Below are 23,019 nucleotides of genomic sequence, written 5' to 3' on the forward strand. Positions count from 1 at the left end.
CCCTGGTGGGAATGGGTGTAGGCGAACAGTATCGCTCTCTCATCTTCTTCTCTTCTCCCCTCCTCTCTCAGCGGCCCCTGTGAGAGGGCCGCTGCCCCATGCCTGCCTCTCTCTCAAGCATCTTCCTGCTGGGCCACTCTGCTGACTGTTTCCCATCCTTTGTTCTTTTCACTGGCTTCTCTTAGGCAGTTGCTTCCTTACCACCACTTCCTGCCTGGAAATTAACCAATTAGTCTCACTTAATGAGATTATGTCCAAGCTCTGAGTAGCAAACCGTCACATGCTGCACAAATGTAGACCACAACCGAGAGCGTGAGAGGGTGGCCCCTGGCTCCCGGCTGGCTCTGGTGTCGCTGGGTACAAGCTGTGTGACCTTGGGTAGGTCACTTAACCTTTCCAGGCCTGTTTCTGCAGTTGTCAATGGGGATGTTAATGATAGGCCGGCCCCAGCTATGCACAGGTGGCAAGGGCCCCGGTCAACCGCAGGCGGTGGCTGTCATTTCTGCAGGTGTGCCAGGTCAGTGCTCAGCAGCCCGTCCAGACGGAACTGCTCATGCGGTACCACCAGCTGCAGTCCAGACTGGCCACTCTCAAGATCGAGAACGAGGAGGTGAGTGAGCCCCTCCACCCTGTGAGGATTTCTTTACAAAGGCCTGACTGGTCCTGCAGAGTCTACTCTTGCCATGGAACACGTAAGAAATCAGGGTTCATCTGTAACATGCACAACTGTCAAAACCAACTACACCAAGAATCTTTGATGGCATGGGGAATGCTCACAAGATGTTAAAGAAAAGCAAGGAGGAAGTAGAACTCTATGTTCAGTACTGTCCTAACCAGGATAAACTGAAGTATGCGTGCACGTTTCTGTGCATATTCACGGGCATAGAGAAAAAGACTGGAAGGAAATACTTTGAATGTTGATAGTGGTTTTGTCTGGGTTGCAGGAGTATAGGTGATTTCTGTTTTCTTCTCTGTGCTTTTCTCTATTTTCTGCAGTGAGCTTATGTTATTTTTATCATCAGAAATGTAGTAGGTATTTTAAATTACACAATGAAATAACCCAGGGCACACTAAATGTGTCATAGATTCTGAGCTCCAGGGAGCTTCTGTCTCACCGTGGCCAGCACACCTCCCTTGCAGCTGGTGGCTCAGGACTTCTGCCAGGTGGGCACAAATGGAAGTACCAGCTGGAGTGGCTCCATTCTGATGTGCACTGATGAGGCCACATGGGAGACCTCCTGTTCCAGCCAGGATGCCCCCACCCAGGGAGGACATCACCCAATTGGAGGACACCAGGACATGGGAGTGTCACCCAAGATCATGGGCATGTCCATCCTTGAGAAGTGCAGTTGCAGCTGGAGATGGGGAGCCGTGGTCCCTGTCTTCAGACCTCAAGAGGGCTGTTCTAGGCAGAGAGGGCAGGTTGCTTTGCGTCTTCAAAAAGGACGTAGCCAGGACGAACATGAGCCAGAGTGTAGCTAAGGATGAACGAATCAAAGCAGTCCCTGGGGGGTGGTTATGTGGAGACAAATTATATATTTGTTTATCAAACCTGAGAAGAGAGAGGATATGGCCAGAGTGTTTTCTTTCTTTATTTATGCCCTACATCTTCCCATGAAGCGTTTTAAATTGTTTACATGGAACGGTATATGCTGTATATGGATAATAATGTTAATGGAATTTAAATTGAAAATCGGGGCACAGAAAGGAGGGTGAAGCACATGCTCCTCTGGGTAGGCTGTTCATGGCCATGGAAATGCTCAGTTTTGAACCTGAGCTTCTGTGAGCCTATGTTAGAAAGAACCGATTCACCCATTTATTCATTCAAGTATTTATTTAGCACATACTATGCGCTAAACATTGTGCAGAGTTCAGTGAGTGGATGAGACAATATAGTACCTCCTCTCACGGAGTTTATGTTCTAGTGAGAAAAGACAGGTGGTAAAACACAGAAGCGAACGAACCCATAAGTGAATACGTACACAGAATATCAGACAGTAAGTTAAGGATGGTGGTCGGGGGTGGGTGGGGGGAGGCCTGATGTCACCAGGAGGCGACTTTTTTTTTTTTTTTATTTTTATTTTTTATTTTTTTAAACATCTTTATTGGAGTATAATTGCTTTACAATGGTATGTTAGTTTCAGCTTCACAACAAAATGAATCAGTTATATATACACATATGTTCCCATATCTCTTCCCGCTTGCGTCTCCCTCCCTCCCACCCTCCCTATCCCACCCCTCCAGGCGGTCACAAAGCACCGAGCTGATCTCCCTGTGCTATGCGGCTGCTTCCCACTAGCTATCTACCTTACGTTTGGTAGTGTATATATGTCCATGCCTCTTTATCGCTTTGTCACCGTTTACCCTTCCCCCTCCCCATAGCCTCAAGTCCATTCTCTAGTAAGTCTGTGTCTTTATTCCTGTTTCACCCCTAGGTTCTTCATGACATTTTTTTTTCTTAAATTCCATATATATGTGTTAGCATACGGTATTTGTCTCTCTCTTTCTGACTTACTTCACTCTGTATGACAGACTCTAGGTCTATCCACCTCATTACAAATAGCTCAATTTCGTCTCTTTTTATGGCTGAGTAATATTCCATTGTATATATGTGCCACATCTTCTTTATCCATTCATCCGATGATGGACACTTAGGTTGTTTCCATCTCTGGGCTATTGTAAATAGAGCTGCAATGAACATTTTGGTACATGACTCTTTTTGAATTATGGTTTTCTCAGGGTATATGCCCAGTAGTGGGATTGCTGGGTCATATGGTAGTTCTATTTGTAGCTTTTTAAGGAACCTCCATACTGTTCTCCACAGTGGCTGTATCAATTTACATTCCCACCAACAGTGTAAGAGGGTTCCCTTTTCTCCACACCCTCTCCAGCATTTATTGTTTCTAGATTTTTTGATGATGGCCATTCTGACTGGTGTGAGATGATATCTCATTGTCATTTTGATTTGCATTTCTCTAATGATTAGTGATGTTGAGCATTCTTTCATGTGTTTGTTGGCACTCTGTATATCTTCTTTGGAGAAATGTCTATTTAGGTCTTCTGCCCATTTTGGATTGGGTTGTTTGTTTTTTTGTTATTAAGCTGCATGAGCTGCTTGTAAATTTTGGAGATTAATCCTTTGTCAGTTGCTTCATTTGCAAATATTTTCTCCCATTCTGAGGGTTGTCTTTTTGTCTTCTTTATGGTTTCCTTTGCTGTGCAAAAGCTTTTAAGTTTCATTAGGTCCCATTTGTTTACTTTTGTTTTTATTTCCATTTCTCTAGGAGGTGGGTCAAAAAGGACCTTGCTGTGATTTATGTCATAGAGTGTTCTGCCTATGTTTTCCTCTAAGAGTTGGATAGTTTCTGGCCTTACATTTAGGTCTTTAATCCATTTTGAGCTTATTTTTGTGTATGGTGTTAGGGAGTGATCTAATCTCATACTTTTACATGTAGCTGTCCAGTTTTCCCAGCACCACTTATTGAATAGGCTGTCCTTTCTCCAAGGAGGCGACTTTTAAGTTGAGATCTGAGTGACAAGGGAGGCTTTGAGCAGCAATCACTGTGGAGCGAATGTGGACACAGTTCCCCCAGGACTGTGTTTGGAGCGACCCTCCATCCAAGTTCCAGTACGCCCTTTAGGCACAGTTCAGTGAAGGGCTGTGGGGAGGCCGGGGCCCTGCGTGTGGAGCCTCCGAGGTCCTGCTCGGTCCCGGGAGAGGAGTCGGAGTCCTGGAGGACCGAGCACAATGCGTGTGTCTTGGGTCTATCTTCCTCGAGGCTGTTTTGTCTCAGTCAGGCTTGCGTGGACTCAGTGGCCGACAGCAGAGGAGTTCACTCACTGAGGACAGCGCTGCCCTTATCCAGACTGTGTCCCCTCCCTTCTCTGGATGAAGGAAACGGGGAGCGTTTCTAGCGTTGCTCCTCCTCAGGGACCTGCCTCCCAGTAGGAGCTGGTTTGGGGTTGTATAACCATAAAGAAACACAAACCTCAAAACCGAAGTTCCTTGTTGGTCACAACCTTCTCCGACGTTGTCTCCAGCAGAAGCAGTCCCATGGCCTGACTTTAGATTAGGCCACCTGGCTTCTCCCCCCAGCCAGCTGCTGGCCTTACTTTCCACATCACTGTAACGGGAATGAGCATCGTTGTCCTGCCTGCCTCCTGATGCTTTGTGTGGAAGAAATCAAGGAACGGTTGGGAAAGGGCTATGAGTGTCAAAGGCATTCTGAGGCTGAAGGATTTTTGTCAACCTGAAGGATTTTTGTGTTTCCCCAGGTTAGAAAAACCCTGGACGCCACCATGCAGACCTTGCAGGACATGCTGACTGTGGAGGACTTTGACGTCTCCGATGCCTTCCAACATAGCCGGTCCACAGAGTCTGTGAAGTCAGCTGCCTCCGAGACCTACATGAGCAAGCTCAACATCGCCAAGAGGAGAGCCAACCAGCAGGAGACAGAAATGTTTTATTTTACAGTAAGTGGCGTCCTGGCCCAAGACCCTCTGTCTGCCCCCCCACCGGCAGTGATTTTGGGGAGCAGCCCAAACTACTGGGAGCCAGAGGAACCACGTGGGTCCGTTAGACCTACAGGTCTTCCAGCATGTTTTCAGGTTAAATTGCCTGGCGTGGCTTTGTGAAATGCAGAAAGTGAGCTACCAGTGGGTAGCACCAGCCTTGATCTTGGATTGACAGTTATTGTGATTTTCCTTTTCTAGAAAAAATACAGAGAGAGTTGTGTTCAGTAGGGTGAGAGGAAAAGGGGCGAACAGAGCCAGGTGCACGCCCCAAGTAACAACCCCCAAGTTTAGTGTGTGGTTGTCATGTCAAGTTGTGTCAAATTTGGGCATGGACTCTGCAAACAACACCCTGAGTGATCTTTGCAAATTGCTGGTGAGTTGCCAGCCCTTCATGTAAAATCCCAGATTACTTACATTTCACTTGGCCAAGGAGGAACAGGAATGAGAGCCATTGGGGCTTTATTTCAACATGTATTTAGTGAACATGGAATGGGGTTAGAAAGGACCTTACATCTTCCATCTGATGTTGGACCCTGTTCAACCTTATCCCTGCCCAAAAGTCATTCAGATTCTGCTTGAACAACCCCAGATTAAAAAGCTCCCTCCTTCCCCAAACAACCCTTTTGTTTGGCTTGCGGCTGGCTATAGATATTATGATGTTTTCCCGTATCTCTGTTATCTTCAGAAATCTTCCTCACTAGGATTTCTGGTCATTGATCTTAATTCTGTTCTCTGGGGCAACCCAGAGAGAGGCTAATTCTACTTGACAGTCTGGCAAGGTTGCAGGGAGCTGGGTTTTTATTTCTCCAGGCTAAACATATCTACTTCTTTCGATCCAGCCTCTTAAAGCTTTTGTTTTGAGTGCCCTCAGCATCCTAGCGACCCTCTCCCGGAATGTGTTCCACTTGTCCCACTTGTCGGTGCTTCTTCTAAAGTGAGATTCCCAGCAGGGGAGTGACCAGCACAGAGCAGGGCTAAACTTTCACCTCCCTCCACATTAGGGGCTATGCTTCTCTTTCCGTATGTCCTAAGACCATATTCTTTTTTTTTTTTTTTTAAGCTAGTATCAGCTAAATCTCTGTTCCCACTGTACTGCCATTAAATGAGGCCACCCTCCTCCTATGGGATGTGTAGGTGATGTCTTGGGTGGGTCTGATGTTTATCACCGTTTAGATTTCCTCTTGATGGGTTCAGCTCATGGTTCCAGACTGTCAGGATCCTGACCGGCTGCTCATCACGTATGCTGTCTCTTCAGACCTTGTGTCTGCAGATTCAGTAAGCGTGGCTTCTGTACCTTAAAGTTTGTCAAAAAAAAAAAAAAAAAAAAAACTAATTGGTACTTCAGGGCCCAGGCCAAAGACAGAGTTATTCAAAACATGCCACTAGGCTAATATTGATCCATTAATCAGCACTTTTAGATTGTGGTCATTTAACCAGTCACAAACCCACCCAGTTCTAACATCCAGCTCCATTTCATGCTAGGCCTCATCAAATCCCTGTCAAAAACCAACGGTTGACGCCTACTGCATTTCCTTTGTCAACACTCTTTGACTTTGTTGTTTTCAAGAAAGAACCGATTCACTCATTTACTCATTCAGGTATCTATTTAGCACATACTACGTGAATACTGTGTGAATCAGCCCATGCCAGTTTCGGGGGCTCACCACTTCCACGAGGGGCCTACTGTGTTTGTAGAGAATTTACGGGTTACAAAGATAAGTGAGGAGTGTGGGTGAATATTGTCACTTAGGCAGCAGGAGCAAAGAAGGGGGTTCAGCCTGCTTGAAATTAAAAGACAGCATCCATGATGGGGGTCATGGATGTTATATGTTGATCTGAATATTCAAGTTATCAACCTGGTTGGCTAGTACACCTCATGACGTGATGTTGTGACATTTAGGTATTTTAAGGACATAACACTCCTTTTAAAGCAAACATTAATACGATTCAATGGCATTCTTTCCTTCATGGGTCACACGTGAAGCCTGGGTGAAGCTTGGAAGAAGTAGCCAGGATCCCCAAGCCCCAGAGCCCCAGTGTGTAATTTGCACTAACCAGGTGTAATTTGCACTAACCCACCAAAGCATGAGTTACAAGTTTGGGATTGGAGCTTCACCTGGCTTGGGACAGTGAGGCAGGGTGGAGAGAATACCTACTTATACCGCAGCTCTGCTTTTTATGGTGAATTCTTAAACACAGGGCGATAAAATCAGAGGGCTATATTACTGGAAGCATCCAGAGAGAGCCTATAGGTGGGTAGTTATCAAACCGAAGTGTGCTTTTGAATCATGTAGGAAGCTTGTTGAAAACGTAGGTTCCCAGACTACCACCCTCCCTGAGGTGGCACCCTGGAAATGTGAGCACTTCTGGGCCTCTGTGGTGTCCTCCTCGGGTTAGACTCACAGTCTTCCAGAGCAGGAATCTGCATGTGGACACTCTCCCCAGCTGGGTAGGAGGCCACTGGTCCCTGCACCACACTTGGAGAAGCACCATGAGTCTACTCATTTTACCTTGAGGAGGGCATGAGGTCCAGAAATGTTCAGAAATCTGGCCAAGATCGCACACTGAGTGACCACAGCTCTGAGCTCTTTCTCCTTCTGGGTAGAATGGGAATGGTGATGCTTCCACCATTTGTCATCTGAGACTGCAGTGAGGACCAGATGTACATGTTTGAAAACCGTCTACAGATACAAGGGGGAGTGACTCTTAGCAACCACGGGACAAGGCCCTAGGAGCTAAGAAGGACCACGGCCAAGGAGACAGGACGCCACAAGCCCCAGAAACCCAGCAGGGAGGGGCCAGGGTGCGGTGACCTCAGTCTTATCTGGGCACATGTCAGCCCCCTCCCCGTGGGCCTTTCCCCACACCTGTCTTCAGCGGGAAGATGGTGACATTCCAGATGTCCTGAGCTGCTGAGGCACACTTCTTTGCTCCTCTGCGCCCTTTCTGAGCCTTCTGGCTGGGGAATAGAATGGGTTTTTTGGTGAGAAACTAGCTGGCAGATTTGGGGCAATCACATCTGTTCCTGTGCCTTCATTCTCAGGGCCTTTGTAATTGCGTTCCCCTCTGCTTAGACCCTTCCCTCCCGTGTGCACCCACACGGCTGTCTTCCTCACCTCCTTCAGGCCGGGGCTGAGATGGCAACTTTGCAGTGAGGTCTGCCCTCACTCCCAGTTCCTCATTCCTGCCTTGTTTCCATCCCTAGCGTTCACCACCATTGACCAATTGTGTATTTTACTTACGTTTTTGTTAGTTTATTGTCTCTCTCTTACCCTGCTATGTCAGTCCCACCAGGTCAGAGATTTCAGCTGAATTTCTCAGCACCTACTATATGCCTGGCACAGCTGTAGGCACCGAGGATCCAGAAAGGAACCTGCATGGACGGTGCCTACAGTGGCTCATGGTCCAGCAGAGAGGGCTCCTGGCCTGTGACTGGGCGACATGGGGTGGGCAGGGCCGAGGGAAGCTGGTAGTTGTATAGAGGCATGGCTGAGGCCAGGCTGAACTGGGGGCAGGTGGATGTGTTTCTGTTCTGGGTGCCCCGTTCCTGGCACTGCTTCCAAGTGCATTGTGTTTGGCCAGGCCCCAGAACTAGAGGCAGCCTGGGGTCCTAGGGCAAATCATTTCTTGTGCCAGCCTCACCTTTCTCATCTGTAAAAAGAAGAAAATCATATCCCCAAATGCAGTTCGGGTTATTTTAATAGGAACGTCTCCAGGGGCCTGCAATGCCCTTCCTCCTTCAGAGTGCAGCCAGATAAAAGAAGACATGTTCTGAGGCTCCCCTCTGACAGATCTGATAACGCTTTCTTGTCTCGGCTGCATGCTCTTGGCCCAGAAGCATGGAGGAATTTGATGGCTAAAGAAGCCCACTGCCCGGGCTCCTGCAGTCCTCACCTGACAGAAGCACCTTTCACTGCGCACATCCCCCGAGCTTTCTCTGTGTTCCCAAACTGAACTGAAATGCCTCATAGGACTGGACAGCCATGCTTGGCAGAGCTGGGGATCTGATGGAGCCGACGCAGAAACCCCTTTCCCTGTGCCTGGGGCCTTGAGGGTGGCCTCCCGCCCTGGAGGTCCATTATGGAAGCAGAAATGGCAGGACTTGGCCCTGCGATCTGTAATGTCCTTGTGCCTTGTGTCTTACAGAAATTTAAAGAATATGTGAACGGCAGTAACCTCATCACTAAGCTACAGGCCAAGCATGACTTACTCAAGCAGACTCTGGGCGAAGGTGAGTCAGGTGGCAGAGGCTGGCAAGGGGGGCTGTCTTCCCGCTGGGTTGTGTTGTGGCCCCTTGAGCTGTTTCACATGGAGATCCCGGGCACTTGGTGGAATGAGGTCTGGTCCTAGAGCCACCTACCGGGATGAGCAATCTGGGAAAATAGCTCTGGTACAGATGCTGAGGGGGTCCAGTCTGGCTGCAGAAACTATGGGGCAAGCACAAGTCTTAGTTTGGGTTGTGGAGGAGGGTCCCAGATAAAGTGATGAGGGTCCCCAATAGGTAGGGGGTGGGATTCAGGGAACAGGCATCTGCACTGTTGCTTTTTAGCAGATTCTGTTTGCCAGGAATACTACTGGAGTGCCTGGCCAGGATTCTAGGTTCAAGAAGAAAAATGCATACGTGTAAAGCAGAGTTTGGTCCTTGGGAGACCTGGGACTAGACTTAAAGCTCCCCAAAGGCTTCCAACGATGGGTGGGATAAAATCCCAACTGCTCCCATGGCACACGAGGCCCAAGGTCACTTGACCTCCGCCTGCCTCGCTGACCTCATCTACCCATCCTCCACTTCCCTACTGTTCTCCAGTGGCACTGAGCTCCTTTCTGCACATCAAAGCTCATCTAAGAAACGAAATTGAGTTGTTTGTAGTGAGGTGGATGGACCTAGAGTCTGTCATACAGAGTGAAGTAAGTCAGAAAGAGAAAAACAAATACCGTATGCTAACACATATATATGGAATCTAAAAAAAAAAAAAAAATGGTCATGAAGAACCTAGGGACAAGACGGGAATAAAGACGCAGACCTACTAGAGAATGGACTTGAGAACACGGGGAGGGGGAAGGGTAAGCTGGGACAAAGTGAGAGAGTGGCATGAACATATATACACTACCAAATGTAAAATAGATAGCTAGTGGGAAGCAGCAGCATAGCACAGGGAGATCAGCTTGGTGCTTTGAGACCACCTAGAGCAGTGGGACAGGGAGGGTGGGAGGGAGGGAGACGCAAGAGGGAGGAGATATGGGGATATTTGTATATGTATAGCTGATTCACTTTGTTATAAAGCAGAAACTAACACACCATTGTAAAGCAATTATACTCCAATAAAGATGTTAAAAAAAAAAAGCTCATCCAACTTATTCCTGCCTCAGGGCCTTTGCATCTGCTGTTCCCACTGCCTGGAATGCCCTTACCCCATGTCTCTGTGTGGATGGCTCCCTATCCTTCAGCTGTCAGCACAGATGTCACTTCCTCCTGAGACCCTTCTGACACCCAACCTCAAGGAATCACCACCTCTGTCCCAACACTCTTTCTGTTTGATTTTCCTCATCTCACTCATCACCATGTGAAATCCTCCTATATACTATTTGTTCACCTGCTTATTGTCGTTGGTCACACCCCCACCCCCAAGAGCATCATATCTTCAACCAGAGTAGGGACTTCCTTGCTTATTTTGTCTACCACTTTATCTAGTGTCTAGAACAGTGCCTGGCTCATATCAGGCACTCAGTAGCCACTGAATGAATGTTGAATGGAAAGGTCACCAGAACACGAACTAGAAACCATCCAAGGTCAAGGTTGTGTCAACTGAAAACAAAAATGCACACCCTAAGAGCTGAGAGTTATATTTTATTCAGTGGACAAAATTGAGGACTTAAGCCCAGGGCACAGCATCTCAGATAACTCTGAGATACTGTTCCAAAGAGGCAAGGTGGGGAGCCAGGATATATAGGAGTTTTTGCAACAAAGACCAGGTAGTCAGAACATCTAAAGATTGCTGTTAATAAAAGAAAACCAGACATCTCACGTTAAGGAATTTGGCACTTTTCTATATATGGGAAGATGCAAGAGTCTGGGCTCAGTGCAATCATTCCTTTGATATGCACCTCAGCTCTCTGGAGCCAGTATCCTGTCTTTTCTCATGCTGAGTTTCCTCAGGGTGCACCGTTTGTTGAGGGGGGTGGGCAGGTGGCGGGTGGCTGCAGTATCTGATGATTCACTGGTAGGCATTATGTTTTATTTATTTATTTAGGCTACTTCGGGTCTTAGTTGCGGCACGCAGGGTCTTTGTTGCGGCACGCGGGATCTTTGTTGCGGCATGTGGGATCTTTCATTGCAGCACGTGGGCTCTTTGTTGCGGCACGCGGGCTTCTCTCTAGTTGTGGCACGTGGGCTCTAGAGCGCGCACAGGCTCAGTAGTTGCGGCACTCTGGCTTAGTTGCCCTGTGGCATGTGGGATCTTATTTCCCCAACCGGGGGCTGAATCTGTCCCCTGCATTGGAAAGTAGATTCTCAACCACTGGCCCACCAGGGAAGTCCCTGGGCATTATGTTTCCATCCCAAGTTCCCTCAGGGCTCTCCGTTGGGAGTGGCTGTAGTGGCTGATGCCTGCAACATCCCTTGTTTACTGATATGGCAGCCAGCATTTTTAGTTCACAGATGGTTTACAGCAAGTCCTGGCGGCCCTGGAGCCGGGTATGAGGCTCAGCTTTGAGGGGAGGAGCTGACCTGGGGCTTCTGAAGCTACTGGGCAACCTCAGAGATAGTCTTGTGTTCTGTTTAGAGAGGGCTGTTGGCTGAAGGATGTGCTCCACTGAAAGGAAAGAAAACATGGGGTCTGGGAAACAGGGGGCAGTACAAGAGAGATGGAGGGAATTTCTAAGATGATGACGCCAGTAGATCCCGAGATGACAGCTTGAAGCAGCCTAGAGAGCTCCCAGGAGTGTTCTGGGGAAGGAGTGTGACAGGACAAGAGTTGTGCTGGGCTGTGGGGCTGGTGGTCACTGCCGGTGGGAGTTCGCTGTCCGCAACATGTCCTTGCCTTCCCTGGCTCGCTCTCTTCTCCCTGTGGGTGCACATTCTAGTGGCTGTGTCCCAGCCACACAAGTCCCTAATTCCTGTCCACTCAGCAGCTATCAAGGGGGCTGCCAGGCTCTGCAGGTGCTTGGCATTTGTGAGCCCCATGCTTTAGAAGAACTGGTGAAAAATGAAACCATTTCCCAACCCCAAGGCACTTAACATTCTCGCTGGGAGACAACACATGAATTCATAAAAAATTAAATAACGATAACACTATCACACAGAAATACTGACTGAATTGCCAGGCGAACAGTACAGACTCTGAGGGTTGTGAGTCCAGAGAGGGAGGTTTCGCTGTGGGCCCAGGAGAGCTGGAAAGGCTTCAAGGAAGATGAATAACTAGGGCTTGAAGGAATAGCCAGGACTTTAAAACTAATACCAATGGAATTTTTTCAATCAACTTTGTTGACATATAATGGATATACCATAAAATGCACCCATTTTATGTGTAGAAATCAGTTTTGACAAACACATACATTCACCTGTCACCACCACCCGGAAGTTTGCTTGTGCCTCTTTGCATTCAGCTGCCCCCATCCTCCACCTCAAGGCACCACTGATCTGATTTCTATTGCCATAGACTAGTTTTTTGTGTTCTAGCTGGTGAGAGCTTGGGAGCTCTTGGAGGTGATGGGAATGTTCTATATCCTGCTTTGGGTGGTAGTTAGACATGGGTGTTTACATTTGTCAAAACTCATTGATGGAGAGGAAGAGTGGGGGAGAAGGAGTTGCAATGAGCTTTTTCTTCATTTCCCCTGTCCCACCCCTCTACATTCTGCCCATCCTGACATTTCAGTATTGGACCAGGCGAATGGGGCCATGGAGGAGTCTGGGTAACACGGAGGAACAAGAACAGCAAGAATATAGGGAAAGGGGAGAGACAGAAAGTCCTCGAGAGGAGCTTGGGTGTGTGTGTGACGGGGGCAGCTTCCACAGCTCACAGAATCAGTTTTTATGATCATGGGACTGGGGGCTGCTGCTCATGAGTTGTAGCAAAATGTGGGTCCATGTGAGTTGCTGGCTACTTGTACTTTTGAAATCAGATACCCTGGATTTAGAAAACAAGATGTTCTTTTATAAAATAAGATCCCAGATGAGGAAGTGCTTCTCTCCAGCTCCTCCGTGAGTGCTCTCACATGCAACCTTTTATTCCTGCCCTTGCCTGAATGGCCTTAATGAAATAATAATAATAATTAGTTTTGGTTGGCGTAACTCGTGATCCATTTGGTCTTCCAAGTTTATTTAGCCTTCAGCTGCGCCTTGCTTTGAGATGTGATTTATGAGTCCTTCATCTGACTTTTGAGCTGAAGAGCAGCAAAAAACTGAAAATGCAACTTCAGAAGTATAATGGAGGCTAAGAAAGAGCCATCTAGAAGAATTTCCACAGTCCTGTTTTCTCATAAGCCAGCAGTGAGGAAAGCCCACTGTGCTGCTTTTGATAAATGGGATGGGTCTTGTTAGACTGGTCAATTCTGGAGAAGTTTTTTTTCCTCTTTTTTACATCTTTATTGGAGTATAATTGCTTGTGTTAGTTTCTACTGTATAACAAAGTGAATCAGCTGTATGCATACGTATATCCCCATATCCCCTCCCTCTTGTATCTCCCTCCCACCCTCCTTATCTCACCCCTCTAGGTGGTCACAGAGCGCTGAGCTGATCTCCCTGTGCCAGTGCTTCCCACTAGCTATCTGTTTTACATTTGGTAGTGTATATATATCCATGCCACCCTCTCACTTCTTCCCAGCTCACCCTTCCCCCTCCCCGTATCCTTAAGTCCATTCTCTACGTCTTTGTCTTTATTGCTGTTCTGCCCCTAGGTTCATCAGAACCATCTTTTTTTTAGATTCCATATATGTGTGTCAGCATATGGTATTTGTTTCTCTCCTTCTGACTTACTTCACTCTGTATGACAGACTCTAGGTCCATCCACCTCACTACAAATAACTCAATTTCGTTTCTTTTTATGGCTGAGTAATATTCCATTGTATATATGTGCCACATCTTCTTTATCCATTCATCTCTCGATGGACACGTAGGTTGCTTCCATGTCTTGGCTACTGTAAATAGAGCTGCAATGAACATTGTGGTACATGACTCTTTTTGAATTATGGTTTTCTCAGGGTATATGCCCAGTAGTGGGATTGCTGGGTCATATGGTAGTTCTATTTGTAGTTTTTTAAGGAACCTCCGTAGTGTTCTCCATAGTTATTTAAATTTTAATAAACTTTTTGTTTTAGAATAGTTTTATATTTATAGAAAAGTTGCAAAGATAAGGTAGTACAGTTCCCATATACTCCACATCCAATTTCCCCTATTATTAACATCTTCATTTTACACGAATATGGTATATTTGTCACAATTAATGAATATTGATACCTTATTATTAACTGAAGTTAGTAAATTACTGAATTACTCAAGCTGAAACTAAATCTTCAGTCATTTTTGTGTCTCCCCTGCACAATAAAGGTATATGTGGATTCTAAGGGCATTAGGGGAAAGGGGAGAATTTGCGCTGACTTAGTTTGATAAAGAACTTGCCCGTTGGGCAAAGTTGGGGCATGAAAAAATTGAGCGGGCCAAAGAATGCTCAGAATCTTCTAATTCACTCTTCTGAGCATCTTCAGATGATTCCCCTCCACCTGGACATGTTAACTCTTCCATTCAGTAGAAAGCTCTTCTAAGAGTGGGGCTAGGGTAGGGTGACACCTGCCTCAATGGCCTTTTTAGGTCATCTGAGAGCTATTATATATTGGGGGGATAAGCTGGTTATTTTGAAAACAGGTGAGAAATATGGGGCCAAGTGGAATATTTTTACTAAAAAGATACAAAGCTTTTTTTTTTAATGAAATGAAATATCATGTCTAGTGCCTCAGTTTCTCTCCAGTACTCTTTTGACAGCACGCCTCAAAGAAACCACAAGTTGGAGGAAACTAGGTCTTTTGGGTCACCCTCACTTAGAAGCGAATTTTTGAACATGGCACACAAGTCAAAATGCTTCTAGGTGCCCTGCAAATTGTCATTCCTTGTTACAAATGTCGCTGCCACATCTTGGGAACAAGAGCACACACCCTTATGTGCCCTTGGCTGTTGCTATGTCGTTTTATTGGCCAGAGGATTCTTAGTTTATCATCTCTGAGTCTTAGATTTCTGAGCTCTTTATTGCCCTGGTTAGTCAGTAAGCTCCAGGCTTTACACTTAAGATATGGGTGGGTTTTCAATTTACTCTATAGCCCCTCTGGGGTGAATGGTGCATTGTCTATAAAAGGGATGAGATATAACCTTTTCAGGCCAAGGTTTAATAGCCCATCACAGAGCAAAATGTCCACCGGGACCAGACAGTCTGACCTTCTAGAAAATGACTGAGCCACCAAGTATAAAATATATTTTTAAAACCTGAAGAGATCTCAGGTGGTAAAGGGCAGAACATTTTTAATTTCTGTTATTTGTTAGAAGTTGAAACACCATATTCCAAAAGATGTTTCTGGTAAAGAGGTTCTTGAGGTCTGGAATGTGAGTCAAAGCTGAAGGAGAATAAATTCGATTCGTTGCCAGAGGAAGGTCTGTCTTGAGTGTGTTCTGACACATTCTACTCCAGGACTCAGATCCTTTGATTCCTACCTACCCCTTTCTTCCCCCCCCGGCCATCCATTCATCTGTCCATCCATCCATGGGGACACAGTATATACAAGACGAACAAGGTTCCTGCCCTCGTGGGGAAGAGAGACCTCAAACAGGAAACAAACCATTAAGTAAAGAATTATAACTGTGAGTGTCCTCGAATAGAAAATTGGGGCTGAGATAGAGAATAGTTGTGTACGGGGTTGGGGAGCATTGGGGCACCTGCTTTAGGTTGGGTGATCAGAGAGGCCTCCGAGGGGAGGTGATGTTTAAGCTGAGACTGAAGGATGGGAAGGCGTCAGCTGTGTGAAAAACTGAGGAGAGAGTGTTGGGGCAGAGGGAACAGCCTGTGTGAAGGCAGGAAGGGATGTGGTGAGGTAGGAATAAAAGAAGGGCACTGTGCCTGGACCACAGTGAGTATGTAGGGGAGTGGGCAATTCTGGAACTAAGAGGAGGTAGAGCTGGAACCTCTTCCTAGGTCCCCTTTGTCAGTCAGAGTTGCACAGCTGACTACAGCTCTAAGGGAAATGATGTGCTTTATAGTCAACCCAGGCCACTGGCTGACGCTTTCATGAGTGGGCTGCCGTCAGCTTCAACTCAGGGTCTTAGATCTACGTGAAAATTTAACTCAAGTTGATGTCTGGTAGGAATTTGCCCCAGACCCCAGGCACATAATCAAATTAAGCAGAGCAAATTTTCCTGTTTTACCCAACTTTTCTCCTTTCCTCCTTTGGCTTCTGTTCAGCCGGTTGCAGTCACTCTTGTAACTGCTTGTGGCTTTGGTCAGGAATTAAGGAATTGTGTGCTGATTCGCTCCAAGTTTTATTCTCAGACTTCTCTAACTCTCTTCCTCCCCTCATTTTTCTCCCCATTCAGCATTGCTTTCTGAAACAATAGAGAAATATAAATGCTCAGTTCTTTTTTTTTGAATAAAGTCCCTTCATGTGAATGCTAGATGGGATTCTAGGGTCTGGAGCTGTTCTGTCCAATATGGTGGCCACAAGCCACATGAGGCTATCGAACACTTGAATCGTGGCTAGTCTGAATTGAGATGTGTAAAACGAGCACCAGATTTCAAAGAGTTAGTAATATATATATCTTATTAATTTTTATATTGATACATATTGAAATAGTATTTTTGATATATTAGATTAAATACAATGTATCATTAAAATTAATCTTTCATGTTTCTCTTTACTTTTTATATGTGGCTACTAGAAATTGTGGCTTGCATTATATTTCCATGGGACAGCACCGGCTTAGAGGTTCTCTACTGCACCATAAAAATAATGAAGTACTGAATCATGCTGTGGATGAACCTCAAAAGCATTATGCTCAGTGAAAGAAGCCAAATGCAAAAGACCACATATCGTATGATTCTATTTTTATGAAATATCCAGAATAAGCGAATCTGCAGAGACAGAGGGTGGATGAGTGGTTGCCATAGGCTGGAGATGGGAAGAGGGAGTGACTATAAATCGGCACAAGGGATCTTTTCAGTGTGATGGAAATGTTCTAAAATTGAGTTGTGATGGTTGCACAGCTTTGAATATTTACTAAAAATCACTGAATTATACATTTTAAATGTGTGAATTTTATGATATGTAAATTATACCTCAATAATTAAAAAAGAGGGCAGTGGATATGAGACTGGAATTCCAGGGAAATGTAAGATCTGGAGATAAAGTTAGGAAGTCTCAGCAAGCATTTGAGATCACCTAGAGAGGGTGGAGGAGACCCAGTTTGCATCCTGGGGGCATTCCAATATTTAGAGGTTAGAGTTTGGACAGATGAGGAGACAACAAGAGAAACTGAGGAACAGCCTGTAGGGCAGGAAGGACACCTGGAAAGTGTACAGAGTCATGAAAATCAAGAGGAAAAAGCTTTATAAGAAGAAGGGAGTGATTAACTGAGGTAGGCAGTGCTGAGCAGTCAGGTAAGAGCAGAGGAGACATTAGGTTCAGCCGCACAGAGCAGTCTCCGTGGAGTGGTGAGGACAAAAGCCAGCTGCGGTAAGGCAAGAGGAGGAAGTGACAGGGACCCCAAACAGAGCTCCTTCAGGAAGTTTTGCTGGAAAGGAGAGCTGAGAAATGGAGATTGAGTTAGAGGAGAAATGGGATCAAGGGGAGGCTTAAAAGGCAGGTTGGATGTATCCAGTGTACGTGTTGATACGCTGATGGAAATGATCCAGAAGAGAGGAGACTGGCGATGCTAGAGAGAGGGGAGACACTTGCAGAAGCAAAGCCCCTGAAAAGGGCCGAGGGCATGGGACCTGTGGCATGGGGTCTGGGTTTTAGCAGAAGCAGGATGCTTCCTCCAGAGCACTGGGAAAGGAGGTAGCGGGGGAGTGGGCAAGCGCAGGTAGGTGGGTAGGTCTCATGGTGGTACCCAGAGACCCTGTCTTATTGATTTTGTTTTCCAGTGAAGGAAGCGAGAAGGTCTTCAGCTGAGGATGAAGGCAGGAGGGCTGGGGGTGGGCACTTGGCGGGGTTGAGTGACAACAGAAGGTGTCTTATGGCTGATACCCTTCAGTGCCGGGCATGACAGGTGCTCAGTAAACCTTTGTGGACATAAAGCAGTGCGTGGGCTCTCCAGCTGGGGTATGCATAGAAGAGAGTACTGGGAGTGCTGTCAAAATGCAGATTCCTGGGTCCTTATCCAGGAAAGAGCCCAAAAAATCTGTATTTTTGACAAGAGTTCCAGAAGATTCTGATGCCACTGGTCAGCAGGTTGTAGTTTGAGAATCACTGAAAATCAAATGCGTAGGAACAATAACAAATGAAAAATATGTGAACATGGCCCTACAAATAGGAGGCACTGAGGATTTGATAAGACTCAGTTCTTCGCAACAGAACATACCTTAGGCATAATAAGATTTCCCATTTCACAAATAATTAAGGTGTTAGTTGTTTCTTGTTTTTAGAAAAAGATGAATGTTCTCCGCTCAAAAATAAACCAACAAAAACGAAAACAAAACCAACAATTAAATCAATGTACACTTTTCTTTCCAGGGGAGAGAGCAGAATGCGGTACAACCAGGTAAGAGCGGTGCATCTTGTTTCCTTCACCTGCTGCCTGAGTGGGCAGTGGGAGGAGGTGGGGGGAGCAGGACAGACGGGGAGGTGGGGAGACAGTGCTGGAGCTCAGGGCAGCGGAGGAGTCTTAGAGGGGACAGCTCCTCGCCAGTGTCCCCACGGGGGTGTGGTTGTGCTGAGAGGGAAGGCAAAGGTCTTTTGGCTGCTCTGCTGGTTCCAGCATTAGACTGGTGATGGGGAGGGAGCCTTTCAGAGCTGCTGTGGGAAGTGGGTGTCGTCCCTTGTTGCTATCCATCTGGTGGGAGGACGGGAAGGTAATATATATTGCAGAGTGGCTGAGGGCAACCAGGAGAAGCCAGAGGCTGTGGGGTAGCTGCCCACCTGTCTCCCCATCCGTTCTATGGCTGCTGAGCAAATCGCCGAGGCGTGGGGCCCAGCCCGGGGTCCCAGTTTGCCAAGGCTCCGGGTTTGGCTGGAAACGCACACCACCGGGCATACGCATGCGCATATCCACACGAGCGGGCGCAGACGCCCGCTGCTGCCTGCCCTGGCTTCGGACCTCGCAGCACTGGGATGGCCTGATGGCAGAGCCCCTGGTGGGGGAAGTAATAGTGGGCAGCTTCTGCTTTCTCTCCAGCTCGCTCAACATTATCCTCCGGGCTTCTCCCTGAGCAGACCAGAACCAGTGAACACTTTCACTCAGCAGCTGATAGCTGAGAGGCTGGCTTCAGGACTGGACCTTTCCTCTACCTGTGGAGAGTTTAGGTCCATAAGCAGCCCTATCGCTGCCCGGGTTCCTTAGAGCCCATCCATTTCCGTGTTCCCAGCAATGCCCGTCCCACTGCCCAAGTTGAATTGAGCTGGTGGCCCAGAGGCCTGCGCTTTTCCATCACGTGGCCGTTGAGAGCTACTTCTGCCTCATTCTGGGCCCAGTGACCCAAAGACATACTTTTCCCACAAGTTCTTCCCAGTGGCCCAGAATCCTGGAAAGCTGTCCTACTTGGCAAGAGGGAGGATGAACCCTTAACTCCCGCCTCATGTGGAAGGGAGTTGGCTGGGAAAAGGCTTGGAAAGCTCTGAGGTTTTCAGTTTGCTGGCCCAGGGTGGGGGAAGACTGAGGGCTCTCCAGAAGCTTAGCCTGTGCAGCTGTTCCTCTAGGCCCCGGCAGTCCCCGGACATTGGGAAGATTCATGAGACCAGGCGAGGCCCTCCCAGCACATGGGTCAGCAGATGTGCAGGGTTACTTTCTAAGAACCTTTTAGAAACAAACTCCTATTTATTTATTTACTTACTTATTGCAAGAGTGTTGTCATAGTACCAGAACAACAGAAGCCACATTTTACACCAAAGTTTGCAAATAATTAAACAGATGGGGGGATGAATTGAGCCATCCCTCACTTCCTCCTAATTCCTAAAACTCATGTGGGAGAAGATGATTCCAGCAGATTGTAGGAGAGATCTGTAATCAAACCCTTAGCGAGGTCCCAGGGTCTTCCTTAGAGAAATGTTGAGAGGTTTTTTTGTTTTTTTGTTTTTTTTTTAAATAAAGCCCTCTGAGATGCTGTCTTCCACACCCTCTTTGACCTAGGGCCTGGGAAATCCAAGCTAGGATTACAGACCTCCCACTTAGATACACTGCACTAAGCTGCAAATCCAGCCATCTGCACTTTGGCCCTTGGCCAAGGTCAAAGGCAACTCTTAGTAAAGTAAAAGCTTCCTCTTACTTCCAAAAATCATTTTTAACTTATTGTGGAGTGCACTGCTAACTTGGAAGTGTATTTTAAATTTATCTTAAATGTCCTGGGTGAGCTATTTCTATACTGTGGCCCTCTTTATCTGCCATAGTTTCCTGTCCGAGGTCAGTGTTGTTTTGGGTGATTATTTGAGCAGGTCCCCTCAGCCAAGTTGTTGCTGGCCTTGTATAGACAGACCAAGTTTTGCACATGGACTGCAACACATTGTATATTTTTTTCTCATACTTTAGAACGTTATCTTAGAATAGCCCCAATTCATAATAACCCTGTAATTAGGCTGACCAGATGCAATAATGCGCTTGAAAGACATATGGTAAATGGCAAAGCCAGATGCAAATGTAAGGTTTGATATGGTTTTTCAAACCATTGACTGGCTTCCCTAACCTAGGCTGACTCGCTCCAAGTCTGGATTAGCAGTGAAATCACTCGAGATTTCTTGTCCAAACAGATGCAACCCCATGCACACCCATGCACAGCTTCCAAGAGCCTGACCACCATTGAACTACAATATTGCTGCCATTTTGGATGTTGACACCCACATCTGTTGGGTTGTCTAGGGAAATAACCATCCTTCTGGTCACAGAATAATTTTGAGGCCAATTCCTATGTTACTAATGCGTGTTAATTTTTATCTTGGTTGAAAGGCAGAAAGGGGACATTGGTCTCTGGTTTCTCTTTCTTCCTCTCCGTGGCTTTCTCTGTTCCTGTTTTCCCTGCCTCCCTCCCTCTCTCTCTCTCTCTCTCTCTCTTTCCTTTTGCTCTGCAACTGAGCAGCAGAAGAGATGGAAGGCTTAGGCTGCCCCACTTTCCTTGGCTGAGCTGCCCCCCTGCTCCCCACTTTGTGCCCCACCCAGCACTTCAGTAAGTCGGTATCAATTTGGTGTCATGCAAAGTTGGGATAGCTACGTTTCCTTGTCAGAGATTCCGCTTACTGCACAGAGCACCACACAAAAGAAAGAAATCTTGATGCGGTTCTAACAGTCCTTTGCTTTCTGGATTGGGCAGAAATTATGTAACTTCAAGGAAAAAAGAATCCTTAGGACTTATTTTAGGAAATAAATTTTAAAGGCACCCTAGATATTTTTGGTATTGGGTGTCCAACACCTGCATTAAGAGTCTGTACTCTTGCTGACCATGAGAGTTTAATAGATGATTTAAAGCTATTGCTGAATGTTCTGTGATAAAATCAATTTCCCAATTTCCATAATCACACCGGAACCTGAAATAGGAAGAGCTGAATTCTATTCCTATGACCTTGGGCAAGTTTCTTAATCTCTCCTGGGCTCGTTTACCTTATGTTTAAAGTAGGTTTAATAGTTCTTGCCTATCTCACAGGGTTGTCGTGAGGGTATCATGCAGTGTGAGATAAGGAAATGATGTGAGAACGTCCAAAAACAGAAACCCAAATCACCATGGAAACAAGGTGGTGCAGCTGCTACCCTCCAGTTATGATACGTAAAACCTATGGCCCTGTCACATTTTTGGCACTCTCTTTTGGCATTTGGAAATTCAAAAGCAGATCTGTTGTAAGAAATATCACTCTCACATAACCCACATCCTCAAAAAATAAGTAACTTATGAAAAAGAAATGACATGGACTTAGCTAACCAAATTGACGTAGATCCGAGATGAGCTCAAAATACTCTTGCCTGTTGTTTCTTTGCAAAATTTTGGTCTGTGCTGTTATTTTAGTTCCAGTGTTTGGGTGGCATGAGATTTGGATTCCACTGTGTCTTTGCCCATGCATGTCCTGGAGCTAGCAGCATTTGCTCAGTATTCAGACACCTAGAAGTTGATCCGAGTTCCCTAGATGGCGGGCCTGCTGAGGGAGACAGGCACCACAAGGCCAGTGAGCAAGGCAGCATGAGTCTTATCTCCTTGACTGGCTCCACGGCACATACGATTTCTTGCCCATTCACAGAAATCAGTCAAGGCTTGTGGGCCCAGGTCTGTGTTCATCACGCATGGACATTATCTGTGTCAGGCTTGGTCCCCACTTGGTACCTCTCAAATTATGAACGAAGCCAGTTGAAAATGAACTGTGTCTCTTGGTTAGGGACTCTCCTCCTAACCTCAGAAAGCCCTTTGCCCTAGAAGGCTGGCAGCATTGAGTCAGGCCAACTTGGGTGGTGAAAGATGAGCAAATAAGCCAACACAGGTATATGCATGTGAGCAACTCTGGAAACTGGTCCAGTGTTTGTGGCTGTTTCGCTGTCGCTGGTGAACTGTGGTATGATCGCCCCTCCCTGTGGCCGAGATGGAGCGCAGGGAATGGAGATCCTAAAGTCAAGCAAGACACTTTCAACCTGACCCCACGGGTCCTCCGCTGGCAAGGGTTAATGGGATGGATGAGTCTTTGGCTGGAAATGAGAAAGTTCCCTAAGGCTCCATGACAGACCCTTTGGTAAAAATCTTGGGATTGGAGCCAAAGAGGCCTGGGTTTGCGGCCTAGCTCTGCCACCTCCCCCCTCTAGGCCTCAGTTTAGGCCTCTGTAAAATGGGACCATACGTGCAGGGTTGAGCTGACATTAAGTGTGATAATGGATTTGAAAACATTGTAACTGAAAGTGTACTTGACTAAAGGACAGGAGATAATCATCATCCTGGGTCCCCTGGGGACCCCAAAGAAGCTGCAGCCTCCCTCCTGGCATCAATTTCTTCATCTCTAAAATAAGAATAATAATTGCCTGGCTCTTAGATCAATGGATTAAAGATTAGTCAAGTGCATTTGAAATGCAAGGAGGCATTAGGAAGATCAGTGCCCTGGTATGGTGGGAGTTGAGACTTGGTGATGCATTTAAGCCAACATGATGAAAATTAACCCTTCCAATCATCTTTGAAAGTCTCTTGCTTTCTTGGGCTACAGATTACATCTCTCCCCTGATTCCCCCTCCATCTGGTCAGCTTTGCGGGATGACAGCCCTGATTGGAGTTTCAATGGTTTCCTGGACACGTGCTGTGCCCTCCTGTGATTTAGAATACATTTGTGTTACTCCTGCCTGACACCGTGGGTAAATTAAGA

The 23,019-nt window shown here is 46.6% G+C and overlaps 1 protein-coding gene across 9 annotated transcripts in view; it reads left to right on the top strand.

The window, feature by feature from the left end:
* The window catches only part of SRGAP3 (SLIT-ROBO Rho GTPase activating protein 3), a 259,375-nt gene that overhangs the window by 182,086 nt on the left and 54,270 nt on the right, over positions 1-23,019 (top strand). For 6 of the 9 annotated variants that reach the window (XR_004485868.2, XM_033437233.2, XM_033437234.2 and 3 more), the window contains exons 8-11: positions 509-610; positions 4,276-4,473; positions 8,662-8,746; positions 18,220-18,247. Coding sequence is in view for 8 of the 9 variants with exons in the window: in XM_033437233.2 (XP_033293124.1) it covers positions 509-610; positions 4,276-4,473; positions 8,662-8,746; positions 18,220-18,247 (413 nt within the window). In the remaining variant the exon portion in view is untranslated. Of the gene's footprint in view, positions 1-508; positions 611-4,275; positions 4,474-8,661; positions 8,747-18,219; positions 18,248-20,771; positions 20,859-23,019 lie in introns of all 9 variants that reach the window. The other 3 variants (XM_033437228.2, XM_033437229.2, XM_033437232.2) reach the window with 1 other exon arrangement.

The sequence above is a fragment of the Orcinus orca genome, chromosome 10, assembly GCF_937001465.1.
Source record: "Orcinus orca chromosome 10, mOrcOrc1.1, whole genome shotgun sequence".
Taxonomy (NCBI): domain Eukaryota; kingdom Metazoa; phylum Chordata; class Mammalia; order Artiodactyla; family Delphinidae; genus Orcinus; species Orcinus orca.